The sequence below is a fragment of the Bos indicus x Bos taurus genome, chromosome 15, assembly GCF_003369695.1.
Source record: "Bos indicus x Bos taurus breed Angus x Brahman F1 hybrid chromosome 15, Bos_hybrid_MaternalHap_v2.0, whole genome shotgun sequence".
In the NCBI taxonomy this organism is placed as follows: domain Eukaryota; kingdom Metazoa; phylum Chordata; class Mammalia; order Artiodactyla; family Bovidae; genus Bos; species Bos indicus x Bos taurus.
The window spans coordinates 55063883-55079721 of record NC_040090.1 but is presented as its reverse complement, the minus strand read 5'-3'; the positions used below and the strand labels follow the sequence as shown (position 1 = coordinate 55079721).

Here is a 15839-nt window from a genome sequence, read left to right as displayed (position 1 = left end):
TGGTTGGATCTCCTTGCAGTCCAAGGGACTCTCAAGAGTTTTCTCCAACACCACAGTTCAAAAGCATCAATTCTTTGGCACTCAGCTTTCCTTATAGTCCAACTCTCACATCCATACATGCTGCTGCTAAGTCGCTTCAGTCATGTCCGACTCTGTGCGACCCCATAGATGGCAGCTCACCAGGCTCCACTGTCCCTGGGATTCTCCAGGCAAGAACACTGGAGTGGGTTGCCATTTCCTTCTCCAATGCATGAAAGTGAAAAGTGAAAGGGAAGTTGCTCAGTCGTGTCCGACTCTTCGCAACCCCTTGGAGTCCAGCCTACCAGGCTCCTCCGTCCATGGGATTTCCAGGCAAGTATACTGGAGTGGGTTGCCATTGCCTTCTCCCATTCATACATGACTACTGGAAAAACCATAGCCTTGACTAAACAGACCTTTGTTGACACAGTAATGTCTCAGCTATTTAATATGCTCCCTAGCTTGGTCATAACTTTTCTTTCAAGGAGTCACTTCATTCAGTTCACTCACTCAGTCGTGTCCAACTCTTTGCGACCCTATGAATTGCAGCACGCCAGGCCTCCCTGTCCATCACCAACTCCCAGAGTTCACCCAAACCCATGCCCATGTCCATCAAGTCGATGATGCCATCCAGCCATCTCATCCTCTGTCATCCCCTTCTCCTCCTGCCCCCAATCCCTCCCAGCATCAGAGTCTTTTCCAGTGAGTCAACTCTTCGCATGAGGTGGCCAAAGTATTGGAGTTTCAGCTTTAGCATCAGTCCTTCCAAAGAAATCCCAGGGCTGATCTCCTTTAGAATGGACTGGCTGTATCTCCTTGCAGTCCAGGGGACTCTCAAGAGTCTTCTCCAACACCACAGTCCAAAAGCATAAATTCTTCGGCACTCAGCTTTCTTCACAGTCCAACTCTCACATCCATACATGACCACTGGAAAAACCATAGCCTTGACTAGACGGACCTTTGTTGGCAAAGTAATGTCTCTGCTTTTGAATATGCTTTCTAGGTTGCACATAACTTTCCTTCCAAGGAGTAAGCGTCTTTTAATTTCATGGCTGCAATCACCATCTGTAGTGATTTTGGAGCCCCAAAAAATAAAGTCTGACACTGTTTCCAGTGTTTCCCCATCTATTTCCCATGAAGTGATGGGACCAGATGCCATGATCTTAGTTTTCTGAATGTTGAGCTTTAAACCAACTTTTTCACTCTGGTCTTTCACTTTCATCAAGAAGCTTTTTAGTTCCTCTTCACTTTCTGCCATAAGGGTGTTGTCATCTGCATATCTGAAGTTATTGATATTTCTCCTGGCAATCTTGATTCCAGCTTGTGCTTCTTCCAGCCCAGCGTTTCTCATGATGTACTCTGCATATAAGTTAAATAAGTGTCTTTTAATTTCATGGCTGCAGTCACCATCTGCAGTGATTTTGGAGCCCCCAAAAATAAAGTCAGCCACTGTTTCCCCTGTTTCCCCATCTATTTGCCATGAAGTGATGGGACCTGATGCCATGATCTTAGTTTTCCGAATGTTGAGCTTTAAGCCAACTTTTTCACTCTCCTCTTTCACTTTCATCAAGAGGCTCTTTAGTTCTTCACTTTCTGCCATAAGGGTGGTGTCATCTGCATATCTGGGTTATTGATATTTCTCCTGGCAATCTTGATTCCAGCTTGTGCTTCATCTAACTGGGCATTTTGCATGATGTACTCTGCACATAAGTTAAATAAGCAGGGTGACATTATACAGTCTTGACATACTCCTTTTCCTATTTGGAACTAGTCTGTTGTTCCATGTCCAGTTCTAACTCTTGCTTCCTGACTTGCATACAGGTTTCTCAAGAGGCAGGTCAGGTGGTCTGGTATTCCCATCTCCTTCAGAATTTCCTACAGTTTATTGTGATCCACACAGTCAAAGGCTTTGGCATAGTCAATAAAGCAGAAACATCTAATCAAAAAAGATGTTTTTCTGTAACTCTCTTGCTTTTTTGATTAGGTTCTTTCAAAATGCTCATTGAGTGGATGAATGAAGGAATGAGTGAATGAAAATGTAAGGAACAAGTATTTAAAAATTACAGACATAGTTAATTTGGGGAGTCAGAGGGAGAGAAACAAAATAAAAGAATTTTGGAAATTTGTTCATGAAAACCTGCCAGAGGAAAGCAAAAAGTTATTTTCCTTTGAAAAGGAAAACCAGAGACACCTCTTCTGAGACACTTCTGGTTAAAAAGGGAACTACAAAACAAAAAAAATATTTTGTCGTGTTATGGCTAACAATAATGGGTATGTATTGTTGGGCACTTAATATATAGGAACACTTAGAGTAGATAATCTTATTTATTAAGATGTTCTCTAACTTCATAACTTTATGAGGTAAGTGTTACTGTCAATATATAAATTAGGTAATTGACGTTTAGGAGAATTAAAAAAACTTGCCTGAAGTCACCCAGGCAGTAAGGGTGAAAATGGGTCAGTCTAATTCCCAAGTCTCTGCTTTTAATCATCATGACATAGTGCCTCTGAGGTTCTCTTCAGAAGGATGCTTACACAGGTGCTTCTATTCTGCAGTTTCAGCTAATTTCATATTTTCAAAGAACCAGCATCTATTGATTTTTGTGAACGTCAGCAGTCTATATTAAAGGCCCCTGGAAGTTGCCATTTAAAGCAATAATTCTAGGCAGAATTTTTACTTTTTTAAATTAAGAATTTGTTCACCTTTTTAGACTCACAGACAGAGAAAAGACTTGTGGTTGCCAAGGGGAAGGAGGGTGGAGAAGGGATGAATTGGGAGTCTGGGATTAGCAGATGCAAACTATTATATATAGAATGGAGAAATAGCAAAGTATACTCTGTAACACAGGGACCTATATTCAACGTCCTGTAATAAACCATAATGGAAAAGAATATGAAAAAGAGTATATAAGCATATCTGTGTCATTTTGTTGTACACCAGAAATTAAAACAACATTGTCTATCAACTATATTTCAATAAAATAAAATAAAATTTTTTTAAAGAATGTGCTCATCTTTAAAAGAAATTTTGTGCTTTTAACTAAAGATTACTGTTTGATATAGTTTTCATTCCAATCCCAGAGAAAGGCAATGCCAAAGAATGCTCAAACTACTGCACAACTGCACTCATCTCACACCCTGGTAAAGTAAAGCTCAGAATTCTCCAAGCCAGGCTTCAGCAATACGTGAACCGTGAACTTCCAGATGTTCAAGCTCGTTTTAGAAAAGGCAGAGGAACCAGAGATCAAATGCCAACATCCTCTGGATCATTGAAGAAGGAAGAGAGTTCCAGAAAAAGATCTATTTCTGCTTTATTGACTGTGCCAAAACCTTTGACTGTGTGGATCACAATAAACTGTGGAAAATTCTGAAAGACATGGGAATACCAGACCACCTGACCTGCCTCTTGAGAAACCTGTATGCAGGTCAGGAAGCAAGAGTTAGAACTGGACATGGAACAACAGACTGGTTCCAAATAGGAAAAGGAGTACGTCAAGACTGTATAATGTCACCCTGCTTATTTAACGTATGTGCAGAGTACATCATGCAAAATGCCCAGTTAGATGAAGCACAAGCTGGAATCAAGATTGCCAGGAGAAATATCAATAACCCAGATATGCAGATGACACCACCATTATGGCAGAAAGTGAAGAAGAACTAAAGAGCCTCTTGATGAAAGTGAAAGAGGAGAGTGAAAAAGTTGGCTTAAAGCTCAACATTCAGAAAACTAAGATCATGGCATCAGGTCCCATCACTTTATGGCAAATAGATGTGGAAACAGTGGCTGACTTTATTTTTTGGGGCTCCAAAATCACTGCAGATGGTGATTGCAGCCATGAAATTAAAAGACACTTACTCTTTGGAGGAAAGTTATGACCAACGTAGACAGCATATTCAAAAGCAGAGACATTACTTTGTCAACAAAGGTCTGTCTAGTCAAGGGTATAGTTTTTCCAGGGGTCATGTATGGATGTGAGAGTTGGACTGTGAAGAAAGCTGAGCGCCGAAGAATTTATGCTTTTGAACTGTGGTGTTGGAGAAGACTCTTGAGAGTCCCTTGGACTGCAAGGAGATCCAACCAGTCCATCCTTAAGGAGATCAGTTCTGGGTGTTCATTGGAAGGACTGATGTTGAAGCTGAAACTCCAATACTTAGGCCACCTGACGCGAAGAGCTGACTCATTTGAAAAGACCTTGAGAAAAAAAGAAAAGAAAAGACCTTGATGCTGGGAAAGATTGAGGGTAGGAGGAGAAGGGGACTACAGAGGATGAGATGGTTGGATGGCATTACCAAGTCAATGGACATGGTTTTGGGTAAACTCCAGGAGTTGGTGATGGACAAGGAGGCCTGGTGTACTGCGGTTCATGGGGTCTCAAAGAGTTGGCCACGACTGAGTGACTGAACTGAACTGAACTGATATACCCTTCCAGACATTTAAAGTTGAAAAGTTTTTGTTTTATTAAGATTCTTCTAGAAAGCCATTGGAAATGAAATTGAAATAAATAAGAGTGAGAATTCGAAAATGCAGTATTCAAGGGTGCAGGCTGTGAAGATGAGCACCCTTCGTTGGAATCCTGGCTTGGCTACTTTCTAGTCCTGAGACCTGTGGTAAAATGTACCTTTCTGTACCTTGGTTTCCCCACTTGCAAAAGGGAGGCATTAAATTGTACATATCTCAGAGAAATCTTGTGAGGATTAAGTGAGATAATCTGTGTGAAGATTTTGAAGTAAGCCTGGTACATTGTAACTGTTCAATAAACATTAAGGAATACACAGGAGATACAGAGAGGCAGTGTGACGTAACAAGAAAAACTGAGTTTGAATCCTGGCTCTACCACTTGCTGGCTGTATTAATTGGGACAGATGCTTAACTTCTTTGATCCTCAGCGTCCTTATCGGGATTGTTGTTTACAAGGGTTAGAGATAATGTGTGTAAAGTATCTGATACAAAATAAACACCCAATAAAATTATTGTAGCAATAATGAATAAAGAGTTAAGCTACTAACATGGGGTAAAATAATACAGGGAAGAACCCCTGAATCACCTATAATGTGTAAAGTGTGACATTTGTCAGGGAAAAACACCAATACAATCAGAAGGCCAGATTTGAATAATTTCTTTTATAGAACTAGAACTTTAGATAGTTTCTTAAACTTATCATTTTCTTCATTTACAAAATGGACATAAGTACAGTAACTGCCCTGCTTTCTACACATTTTTTAAAAAAAGATATAATTTACCGTAACAATCACCTTTTGAAGGTGTACAATTCAGTGGTGTTTAGTGTATTCACAAAATTGTGTCACCACCACTTCTATCTAATTCTAGAAAATTTTCATCACTCCAAAAAACAAACCTTGGGACTTCTCTGGCAGTCCAGTGGTTAAGACTCCATGCTTCCAAAGCAGGGGACACAGGTTCTATCCCTGGTGGGGGAACTAAGATCCCCCATGCCTCTAGGCGCAGCCAAGAAAAAGAGCAAAAACCAAATCTCATTCTCTGTTTCTCTCCTCCTCCAGTCCCTTGCAGCCCTACTTTCTGTCTCTATGTATTTGTATGTTCTGAACAATTTATATAAACTGAGTCATGTAAGATGTGGTTTTTTGTAACTGGCATTTTTCACTTAACGTAATACTTTCAAGGTTCATCCATGTTGTGCCATATATCAATACTTTATTCCTTTTTGTGACTAACATTCCATTGAGTAGATATACTACATTTTGTTATTCACTCATCAATTGATGGGACGGTTGGACTGTCTCCTTTTTTTTACTATTATGAATAATGCTTGTATGAACATTAGAATACAAATTTGTGTGTGGACATATACTTTTTTTTTTTGGTTGTGCTGGCTGTTCGTTGCTGCTGTGAGTGGGCTTTCTCTGGTTGTGGAAAGCAGGGGCTACTCTTTGTTGAGGGGCCCAGGCTTCTCATTGCAGTGCTTCTCTTATTCCAGAGCACAGGGTGTAGTTGCCCTATGGGGGCTCTAGAGAAGGCTCAGGAGTTGCAGTACATGGGTTTAGTTGCTCTGCAGCTTGTGGTATCTTTCTGGACCAGGGGTCAAACCCACGTCCCCTGCATTGACAGGTGAATTCTTTGGATATGTTCTTTTAATTCTCTTGGATATATACCTAGGAGTGGTATTGCTGGATCCCACAGTAACACTATGTTTAATTTTTTGAGGAACTGCCAAACTGTTTCCCAAAGCAGCAGCACTAGTTAATGCTTCCACCAGCAGTGTATAAGGGTTTAATTTTCCCACATTCTCATCAACACTTTCTATTACAACCATCCTAACGGATGTGAAGTGGGGTTCTCTAAAGATTAAAGATGTTGAGCATCTTTTTACGTGCCTACCGGTCATTTATATACCTTTTTTAGAGAAATGGCTATTTTAGCCATTTAAAAATAGAATTAGTTGTCTTTCCATTGTTGAATTTTAAAAGTTCTTTGTATATTCTGGCTACTAGTCCCTTATGAACACCAGTTATCGTGTATATCAAATGATACGGTCTCTTTGAGAGCTTTATAAACTGCAAGAGATGTCGCAAGTTAACCAAAAGCGCTGACGAACACGGAAGGGAGACAAGCCTATGGTTCCACGTTGGAGGTCGAGCCCCCAGGCCTCCCTGGCACAACCTGCGTTGCTAGCCGGCGCCCGCAGTCTCTCCACCTCACGGCGCCCCGCCCCCCGCCCTTTGACCCGCGCCGTTTCCGGTTGGAGACGTGGCTCGAGGACGCCATCTTGGGAAGAGGCGAGTTGGCGGCGCTCCTGTCAGGGGGGCAGCAGGTCCGGAGCGGCCGGTCCTCCCCTTCCCCCGACCCCAGCCCTAGCCGCAGTGGAGCCGGAGCGCGCGGGTGCGCCCCACTACCGCCGTCACCATGGTAAGACCCGAGCCGGGCTCACCTCCCGCGTCCGGCCTTGCTCAACCGTTCTCCCTGCTACCGGCCTGTGCTGGGGCTGGAGGAGCCCCGCCCCAAGAGCCGGGAGCCGGACACTTCCTCGGGGCTCTGGGGGCTTCTCCACCCTGTGATCGACTCCGCAGGAGATCCGAGGGACCTGACTGCAGTCCCTCTATCGTCGCGCCCACAGCCCTCCCCCGCCATCAGCTAGGCACCCTCCTCTGCCGGGATTCGGGCCCTAAAGCGGGCCCGGGGTTTTTGCTCTGCAAGAACCTACCTCTTAGTGATGGGTCTTGGACCCCACGCTGCTGACCTGGCCTCTGGTGTCCAGCAGGTTCAGTGGGTGCCTCGGCGCCCCAAGTTGGGCTTCTGTCAGGGGTTCACTTCGTTCTGTAATCAACTCACCTCTCATCCCCGGTGTTCCGTAGGCCGTGGATGTTTGAAATCTAAATCATTAGTGTTGAGGACTTTTTCTTTGGTTTGTTGGAAAAGGAGAAATAGAGGAAAGTGCATAGGGAGGCACAGAACGGGAAGGAGTAACTTCTGACAGTGATACGGCACTAATTGTAGGACCCAGGTAACCCAGAAACCTGCTGCCCGCTTCTGTAGATGTTAGGTGTGTCCATTTGTCGGTGTGATTGGGTATAATAGAGCATTGGGAAGATGAGAGCCAGTTGTGGAGAACACAGGTTTTCTGTCTTCAAGGAGCTTATAGTTCAGGTGAAGTGTGGATGTGGCATATCGTAATCAGATGTCTCACAGGAGTGAGAAGGGGTTTATTCTTTGGGACCTTTTACTTGTCTTCAGTTGAATTATCTTCGCGTTCTCATCTGTGGTGGTGGTGGTTTAGTGGCTAAGTTGACTCTTTTGCGATCACATGGACTACCGGGTTCCTCTGTCCAGGCAAGAATGCTGGAATGGGTTGCCATTTTCTTCTCCCATCTCGTCTGTAGTGGAGAAAGTTAAAATCAATGCTTGTGAGAGATGAAACAAAACATAGTGCTCACTCCACTACGTCCGGCTTCATCACTACGGTTTGTGAACATTTGTGAAGTAGAAGTTTTTTGCTTCCAAAGAAGCTAGTAATTTTTAAAGTGCACTTTATGTCGTTTAATCTTTTGAAGGGTGTGCTTTTCTTATTTATCTTTTTGACACTAGATTAATAATTTGATTTAAAACATCTTCCTACACATTTCAGAGATGACAATATATAATTTGGTGCCAGTTATACTAAGTTCTGTTCACAACCTTTTTAGATGAAAACTTGGTGGGTGAGGAGATTCAGGCTTGGGCATTAAATCGCTGAACAGTTTTCTTCAGCTTCAGGCATATAAATTGCATCAAGCAGGTTTGTCTCATAAAACTTTTATATTGGACATAAAATTTCCAAAAACTCCTTTCTTCATTTCCACTAGAAGGCTTAGTATTCGGGTAGTGATTTTAAAACTACTTTCTTTTTACATCTTAGATGTACATGTAGTGCATTTCAGAGTATAACATTAAAAGCAAAATTAAAAGCTTTATTATATAAACCAAATGTAGATAATCTTAACAAAAACCTTGTTTTGTTGATAAGTTCTTGGGAACGTCGTGCTATTTTTTTCCCCAGTAGTATTTTTAATTCATCGATACCCAGAGGGCCCATAGGGCCCTAGGTGTTACGTGGTAAACATAAAAACATAAATTTTGCATGTTATTTGGACACTGCATATACATACAGATGTGTCACATTTAAATATGCCTATAGTTCTGAATTATTTGGAACTTGGTATGATCCAGATACCTACAGGTTTGTGTACTCTGGAGAACAACTTATCTCAGTACATTCTGCTCTGTTGAGTCTTAAGGCATTATTAAGTATTTTTCTGTGTAATATTTATGGGTTCCGTTCCTTTACAAAGAGATCCCTGGACAAAGAAATGTCCAAATAGGGTAACAGTTTGCAAAGATTTCTTGAATCTAAAAGCTGTATCCAGAGTTCTAAAAATTGATCTATAATAAAATTTTCAAACATGTAAGAAAGTTGAGAGCTTTACAGTGAACACGCATGTAACCACCAGCTAGTCTGTAATTAACATTTCACTATTTTTGCTTTATCACACATCTAATTATTCATCCATCCTGTGGTCATCTTTTTTTTAATGCATTTTAGGGGCTTCGCTGGTGGCCCAGTGGCTAAGACTCCACGCTCCCCATGCAGGGGGGGGCCCGGGTTTGATCCCTGGTCAGGGAACTAGATCCCACATTCTGCAATTAAGAGCTCATACAGCCAAATAAATAAATATATATTTTTAAAATGCACTTTAAAATAAATTGTAGATATCAGTATGTAAATGTTGGTTTTTGAATAGTAAATTTCCTTTAGCTTTAGTGACTGAACTTGGTGCAAAATGTCCTACACTGCAAAGTCCTAGTAGAGAAATAAAATGAACAAATGGAAAAACAAATGATTTATGATGACTTTGTTATAAAATCAAATACAAAAAAAAATCTTTTTTCTAGTTTTCATCAAATTAATGAGAACGTGTTCTTACTTTCTTAACATTTGTCTGGTATCATTATAGTCAGTTTTTTTCCTTAATAAGTTTATATTTGAATGAACTTGATATTAAGTCTCATTGTAGCCCTAATCTGTGAAGTCTTTGCTTATCTACAGAGTGCTATTCTTTTCTTATTTACTAAGTATGGGGAGTGAGTAAATCTATTGTAGTGATCTCATTAAATATCAGTGATCACAGTATGTTCAGTTCTCAAGAATCATTAGTTATTAGAAAGCTAGATTTGGGTTTCTATGGCTGAGATTGGGGGCTGGGACAGGGGGCACTGAAATCCTACACTGCTGCTAAGTCACTTCAGTCGTGTCCGACTCTGTGCGACCCCATAGACGGCAGCCCACCAGGCTCCCCTGTCCCTGGGATTCTCCAGGCAAGAACACTGGAGTGGGTTGCCATTTCCTTCTCCAGTGGATGAAAGTGAAAAGTGAAAGTGAAGTCGCTCAGTCGTGTCCGACTCCTAGCGACCCCATGGACTGCAGCCCACCAGGCTCCTCCATGGGATTTTCCAGGCAAGAGTACTGGAGTGCGGTGCCATCGCCTTCTCCGGAAATCCTACACAGTAATAACTAATTCCCAATTAGGGGGTGTTTTTTCTTTTTCATATGCAATACAGCAGCTGCACACCTGTTGTATTCTTTATGTATCTTTTTGATTGTTGTTTCAGAGGAGAGCAAAGAATGAAAATAATTTCTTGAGTTTCTGTTGATTTGCCATCTTGTCTATTCTCCAAATAGGAAGTACAGTGCAGAAACTGAGAACAATGTCCTTTTATTTTTATACTCTACTACAAGTTTTTTGTTTTAGGACAGGAACTTGGTGATGAGCTTAAAACTCTTACTGAGTAACTTCAAGTTTTGGTTTTGTTTTGTGCTCTATGTTTTATTGTAATCTCCCCCGATTTGATATTATCTGTAATCATTTCATGCAAGCAAGAAAGACAAAATGATCCTTTATGACAGTTGTAGAAACTAGCCTTAATATGATCATGAAGTATATAGAGATCATCATTACAGTGAATTACAAAGAACAGAGTTACTGGCTAATTGTGGAAGTGAGGAATACTGAAGCATTTAGAGGTTTGAGGAAGTCTTTGACTTTTTTCTTTAAGGAATTGGTCATATTTTTCCTGTTATTTTTGGACCTCTATAGCTAGTAGAGATGAAGGGATGATAATGGCAGCTATCTGACACACGTACACTATAAACATACATATGGTTTGTTTTGGTTAGGCAGTTTGCCTTTCGGCAGCTTAATATTAATGCAAAACATGGTTCCAAAGTAGTTATCACTGGAGCAGTGGGTGTGAAATGGAAACATTGCAAATTTTCTGTTGCTATAGTTTTCAAATGCTTAGAGTTACAGTATCATAGAGATGCAAAGGCACTTTCACATAAACTAACCTCAGAAGGCAAAGAATCCACCTGCAATGTGGGAGACCTGGATTCGATCCCTGGGTTTGGGAAGATACCCTGGAGAAAGGAATGGCTACCCAATCCAGTATTCTGGCCTGGAGAATTCCATGGACAGAGAAGCCTGGCAGGCTACAGTCCATGGGGTCGCAAAAAGTTGGACACTTCACTTCACTTCAACCTGTATTTTAGGTGTATTTCAAGAAGCGATTAAGTGACATCCAATGTAATATAATTAGTGGTAGAGGCAGAACAGAAATCTAATTCTCCAGCTTTCTTTATTCAAGGAACTTGAATAGGAGAGTGTTGTTATTTAATCCAAAAACAAATGATAATATATTCAAAGTATTTTAAGTATATTAAGAGAAAAGTTGTCTAACAAAGTTTAACCTATTGGGGAACTTTATTTTTTAAAACAATCCTGAGGAGATCATCTCCATAACTCTGGGCCCAGAGGGACTCCCCTGGTGATCCAGTGGCTAAAACTCTGTGCTCCGGATCCAGGGGGCCTGGGCTTAATCCCTAGTCAGGGAACTAGAACCCACATGTTGCAACTAAGATCTCGAATGCTGCAAGGAAAATTTAAAAAAAATCCCTTGTCAGCTAAGACCTGGCACAGGCAAATAAATAAATATTTTTTAAAAAAACAAACGCAAGGACTCTTGAAAGTTTGTTTTAGGTCTAAATGCTCTTTTCCAAAAATGTAAAAAACAAGCAAAATAACTGTATAGAGAATTATACTTATTCACTGTTTCCCAAAGAAAATCAGGTCAAATTATAGTAGGAAAAATTAACCTTTTAGTGTATACTGTATTTTAATAATTGGTAAACATTGATATGAAGAGAAAATTATTTCAAGGCATTTAAGAAGACGAATGTTGATTTAGAATAGGTTAAATTTCTCTTGTTGACCATACCTCCCAACCAAGTTATTAACTGCTGCGTTAACATGAATAATAATGAATAGAAACCTATGTCAACTTTGTGGGAACTGTGATTGTGATGTCTTGGGTGTTTTGAAGTTGAGAGTCATACTTAGTCTTGGGCACTTCGGTCCTACTTTGGGAGCCTTATTTGCTTGTGTCTGAATGATGGAATGACTCAAAAGAGAGGACCTACTATTTTACCCTACTGCTCCTTCATCTTTACATAGTCAAGTTTCCTGATTGATCAAAGCATAATTTAAGTAGTGTTTGTTCCATCAAATCTTCATGATCTTGTGAGCTAGAAGTAATCTCTTCTTCCTCTGAATTCCCATAGTGCATTACTTTACACATTCTGCCTAGTTTGTGTCTTATCCCTGCTAGGCTGCTGCCGCCTTTTTTTCTGAGGTGTAATTGACGTACAGCATATTACTTTCATATTTACAGGATAATAATTTGATATTTGTATATATTGTGATATGATCATCAAAATAAGTCTAGTTAATATCACTATACATAGTTAGAAAATAATTTATTTTTCTTGAGATAAGAACTTTTGGGATCCTACTAGATTTCTTAAGACTGCCAGTCCTACTAATTTCCTCATTGTAGTCCCAGAGAGCATCTAGTATGTATAGTAGGTATCCAATAAATAATTATTTAGTTAATTCTTATAGTAATACAGCCAAAATGGAGATTGCCAGTACTATAGTTAGCCTTTGACCATGCCCAATTGATAAAGCAAAGTTTGAATGGATAGCATACACCTCTCTGGTCAGAGGCTGTCTTTAATTTCTTTTTCCCTTTAAATGTTGCCTTGATGTTAATTTTTACCTAAACTCTTATCCGTATGGTATGGAGGTGTTTTGAATTCTAGATGCCTGAGAAGTACCCTGAAGCCTATAAACATTGTTTCTAATAGAGTTACTGTTATTAGATATATTAAATATGGGCTTTGTAGTTAAACAGCATATATATATATATATATATATATATATATAGGTCTGAAGGTTTGGTCTGAGCAATCCTTTCTCTGGGTAGATTTTTGACTTCAAGTGTTTAAATTGTGCTATGCTTAGTATTTCTACTGTGGCTTATTTTATTCGTCAAAACATTGCAAAATTCTCGGATGGGGGAATCATACTTTGTAGGACTGTGGTTCTCAGCCTTTTTTTGGTGAGGAGGCCCTTTGTAAGTATTAAATTTATAATGTGCTCCCATTTATTAGTAATATTTCTCACTGCATAAAGTGATTTCTCTATGGATCATTTGAGAATTACTACTCTAGAGGATCTATGAATTTTCTGACATTAAATGTAAAATTTTTTAGGGAGTATGTATCCATTTTTAATCTGTTAAAATATTGCCAAATCCATAAAGGTAAAAATCCATTGCTTTGAAATGACAAAGGTTTTAATAAGATACATTTCTTGGCAAGTTAATAGTGATGCTGCTTTACATTGTGAGTATATGTGGTATAAGTTGTATATAAGTGTTGTGGTATAAGTGCTTTGGCTTACAGTTTTATTATTCTCATTTGGTCCTCATAATAACTTGTGAGATTGTCAGATGATGCTCCATTTTCTAAGGGAGGAAACTGAGGCTGAGAGGTTGAAACATAACTTAAATCAGACAGATAGTAAATAAAACAAAAACTAGGATCCAGATCTTCTCACTTCCAGTCATTTAACTTTCCTGATATGTTAACTTGATTCTTTGCAAATTTAGAACATTATTTCTAATTCACATAGTCTTTGGGAAAAGAAGAAACCAATGTGAGATAATCTCAAATATAAGGAAATTCTTCATTTTCCTGATGAGAATATTAAAGAAACCTTTTTGGAGTATATAAACTTTTAGGACTGTAGCACAAATATTTAAAGTATTTAAAAATTTACTTACGTTCTTAAAGTATTTAAAAATTTACTTACGTTCTTAAGGTATTTAATAATTTACTTAAATATACTGTTGATTTTTAAATTGAAAAATAATTCATTTTTTTCTGTTCTTATCTTCATGAAACGATTTATCCAAATTCTTCACAGGCATCATTGTCACTAGGTGTGCTTTTTGAATTACGGTCTCCTAGAACTTTGACATACAATTTTTAATATTTAGCACTTTTTGAATCCATGTACCATATTGATACTTTTGGAAGCTTTATTATGAGTCATAAAAACCCATTTGTATTACAGTAGAGCAGTTGATTTTAAAAGAAATATTTATTGGAAATTCCCTAGCAGTCCAGTGGCTGGGAGTCTGGGCTTTCACTGCCAAGAGCCCAGGTTCAGTCCCTGGTTGGTGAACTATTTTAAGATCCCGCAAACCTCGTAGTACAGAAAAAGAAAAAAAAAATCATTACTGACATCCAACACATGAAATTGTGAGTTTTGATCCTCCGGATAATTTATAAATCAGAAGGTCTTTTATTAGTACATGTAAAACTAGCACAGTTTGAGACTGAGGATAAAATCTACCCTACACAATTCATGTAGATGTTCAATGTAAAGTGATTGAGAGAAAGTCTTTAATATGAAAGACTAGAAGAATTTGAATCTATAGAACTCTTTTTTTTTTTTTTTTAAAATAAATATTCCTTGTCTAAAAAATGCTTTTAGTGAGTAATTAGCTTCCAATTAAAATAAATAAATTTATATTAAAAAATACTTTTAATGGATATATCATACCTTAAATTTATCAATAATTTCTTAATGTCATTAACTGTTCATTCACTGTTCATATTTTCCCATTTGTCTTATAATTTTTTTAAACAGTAATTTGAATCAGGATTCAAGTAAGATTATACAATGTGATTGGTTGACATGTCTCTTAAGTCTCTTTTAATCTATGGGTTTGCCTTCCATTCCTTTTTTTATTCACGGACTTCCCTGGTGGCTCAGATGGTAAAGTGTCTGTCTACAATGTGGGAGACCTGGGTTCGAGCCCTGGGTTGAGAAGATCCCCTGGAGAAGGAAATGGCAATCCAGTCCAGTACTATTGCCTGGAAAATCCCATGGACAGAGGAGCCTGGTAGGCTACAGTCTATGGGATCCCAAAGAGTTGGACACGACTGGGCGACTTCACTTTCACTTTCCATTTCCCCTTTCCCAGTCCCTGGTAACCACTCATCTACTTTCTGTCTCTGAATTTGCTTATTCTGGATGTTTCACGAAAATGAAATCATGTGAGATGTTGCCTTTTGTATCTGGTTTCTTTCATTTAGTGTAATATTTTCAAAGTTCATCCATACTATAGCATATTCTTCATTCCTTTTTATAGCTGAATAATATGCCATTGTATGGATGTACCACATTCTGTTTATCCAATCATAAGTTGGTGGATATTTGGGTTTTCACTGTTTATTTACTTATTTAGATACACAGATTTTTAGTTTTTTTGGCCCTGCCTTGTGACTTCCAGGATCTTAGTTCCCTGACCAGGGATTGAACATGGGTCATGGCAGTGAAAGTGCCAAATCCTAGCCACTGGACTGCTAGGGAATTCCCGGTGTTCACTTTTTATTATGTATTAGGTAGGTATTTTGAATAATGCTGCTGTGAACATGTGTACAAATTTTTATGTGACGTAGTTCTTTTATGAGGGCTCCTATTGGGACAGAAATCTTACTTTATTTGGATATATGTGTCAAATATGACACATACAAAGACATACCTGCTGATCACTCATAAGCTAAAGCAGCAACTACCTTTGCTTTTTTCTTTTTCTGCCAGAAATATGCAGATGGTTGGAACATGAACCTCATATGATAAAAATTAATGTGAAAGCAAATTTTTGAGTATATTTGGTTTTATTCTTCTAAACAAGTCTAAGTCTCTTGACTGGTGATAATTGTAGGTCAATTTCTTCTTCAAGATTAAGGTATTACTGTGTGTGTACCAGGGCTTCCCTGGTAGCTCAGCTGGTGAAGAATCCACCTACAATGCAGGAGCTGCTAAGTCACTTCAGTCGTGTCCGACTCTGTGCGACCCTGTAGACGGCAGCCCACCAGGCTCCTCTGTCCCTGGGATTC

General features: G+C 39.1%; 1 protein-coding gene across 1 annotated transcript in view; it reads left to right on the top strand.

Moving 5' to 3' along the window:
• Positions 1–6732: 6732 nt before the first annotated feature.
• Positions 6733–15839, top strand: part of ARCN1 (archain 1) — a 29874-nt gene continuing 20767 nt past the window's right edge. The window contains exon 1 of the mRNA XM_027563580.1: positions 6733–6904. Coding sequence (XP_027419381.1) covers positions 6902–6904 — 3 coding nt within the window. The 5' untranslated portion in view covers positions 6733–6901. The remainder of the gene's footprint in view (positions 6905–15839) is intronic.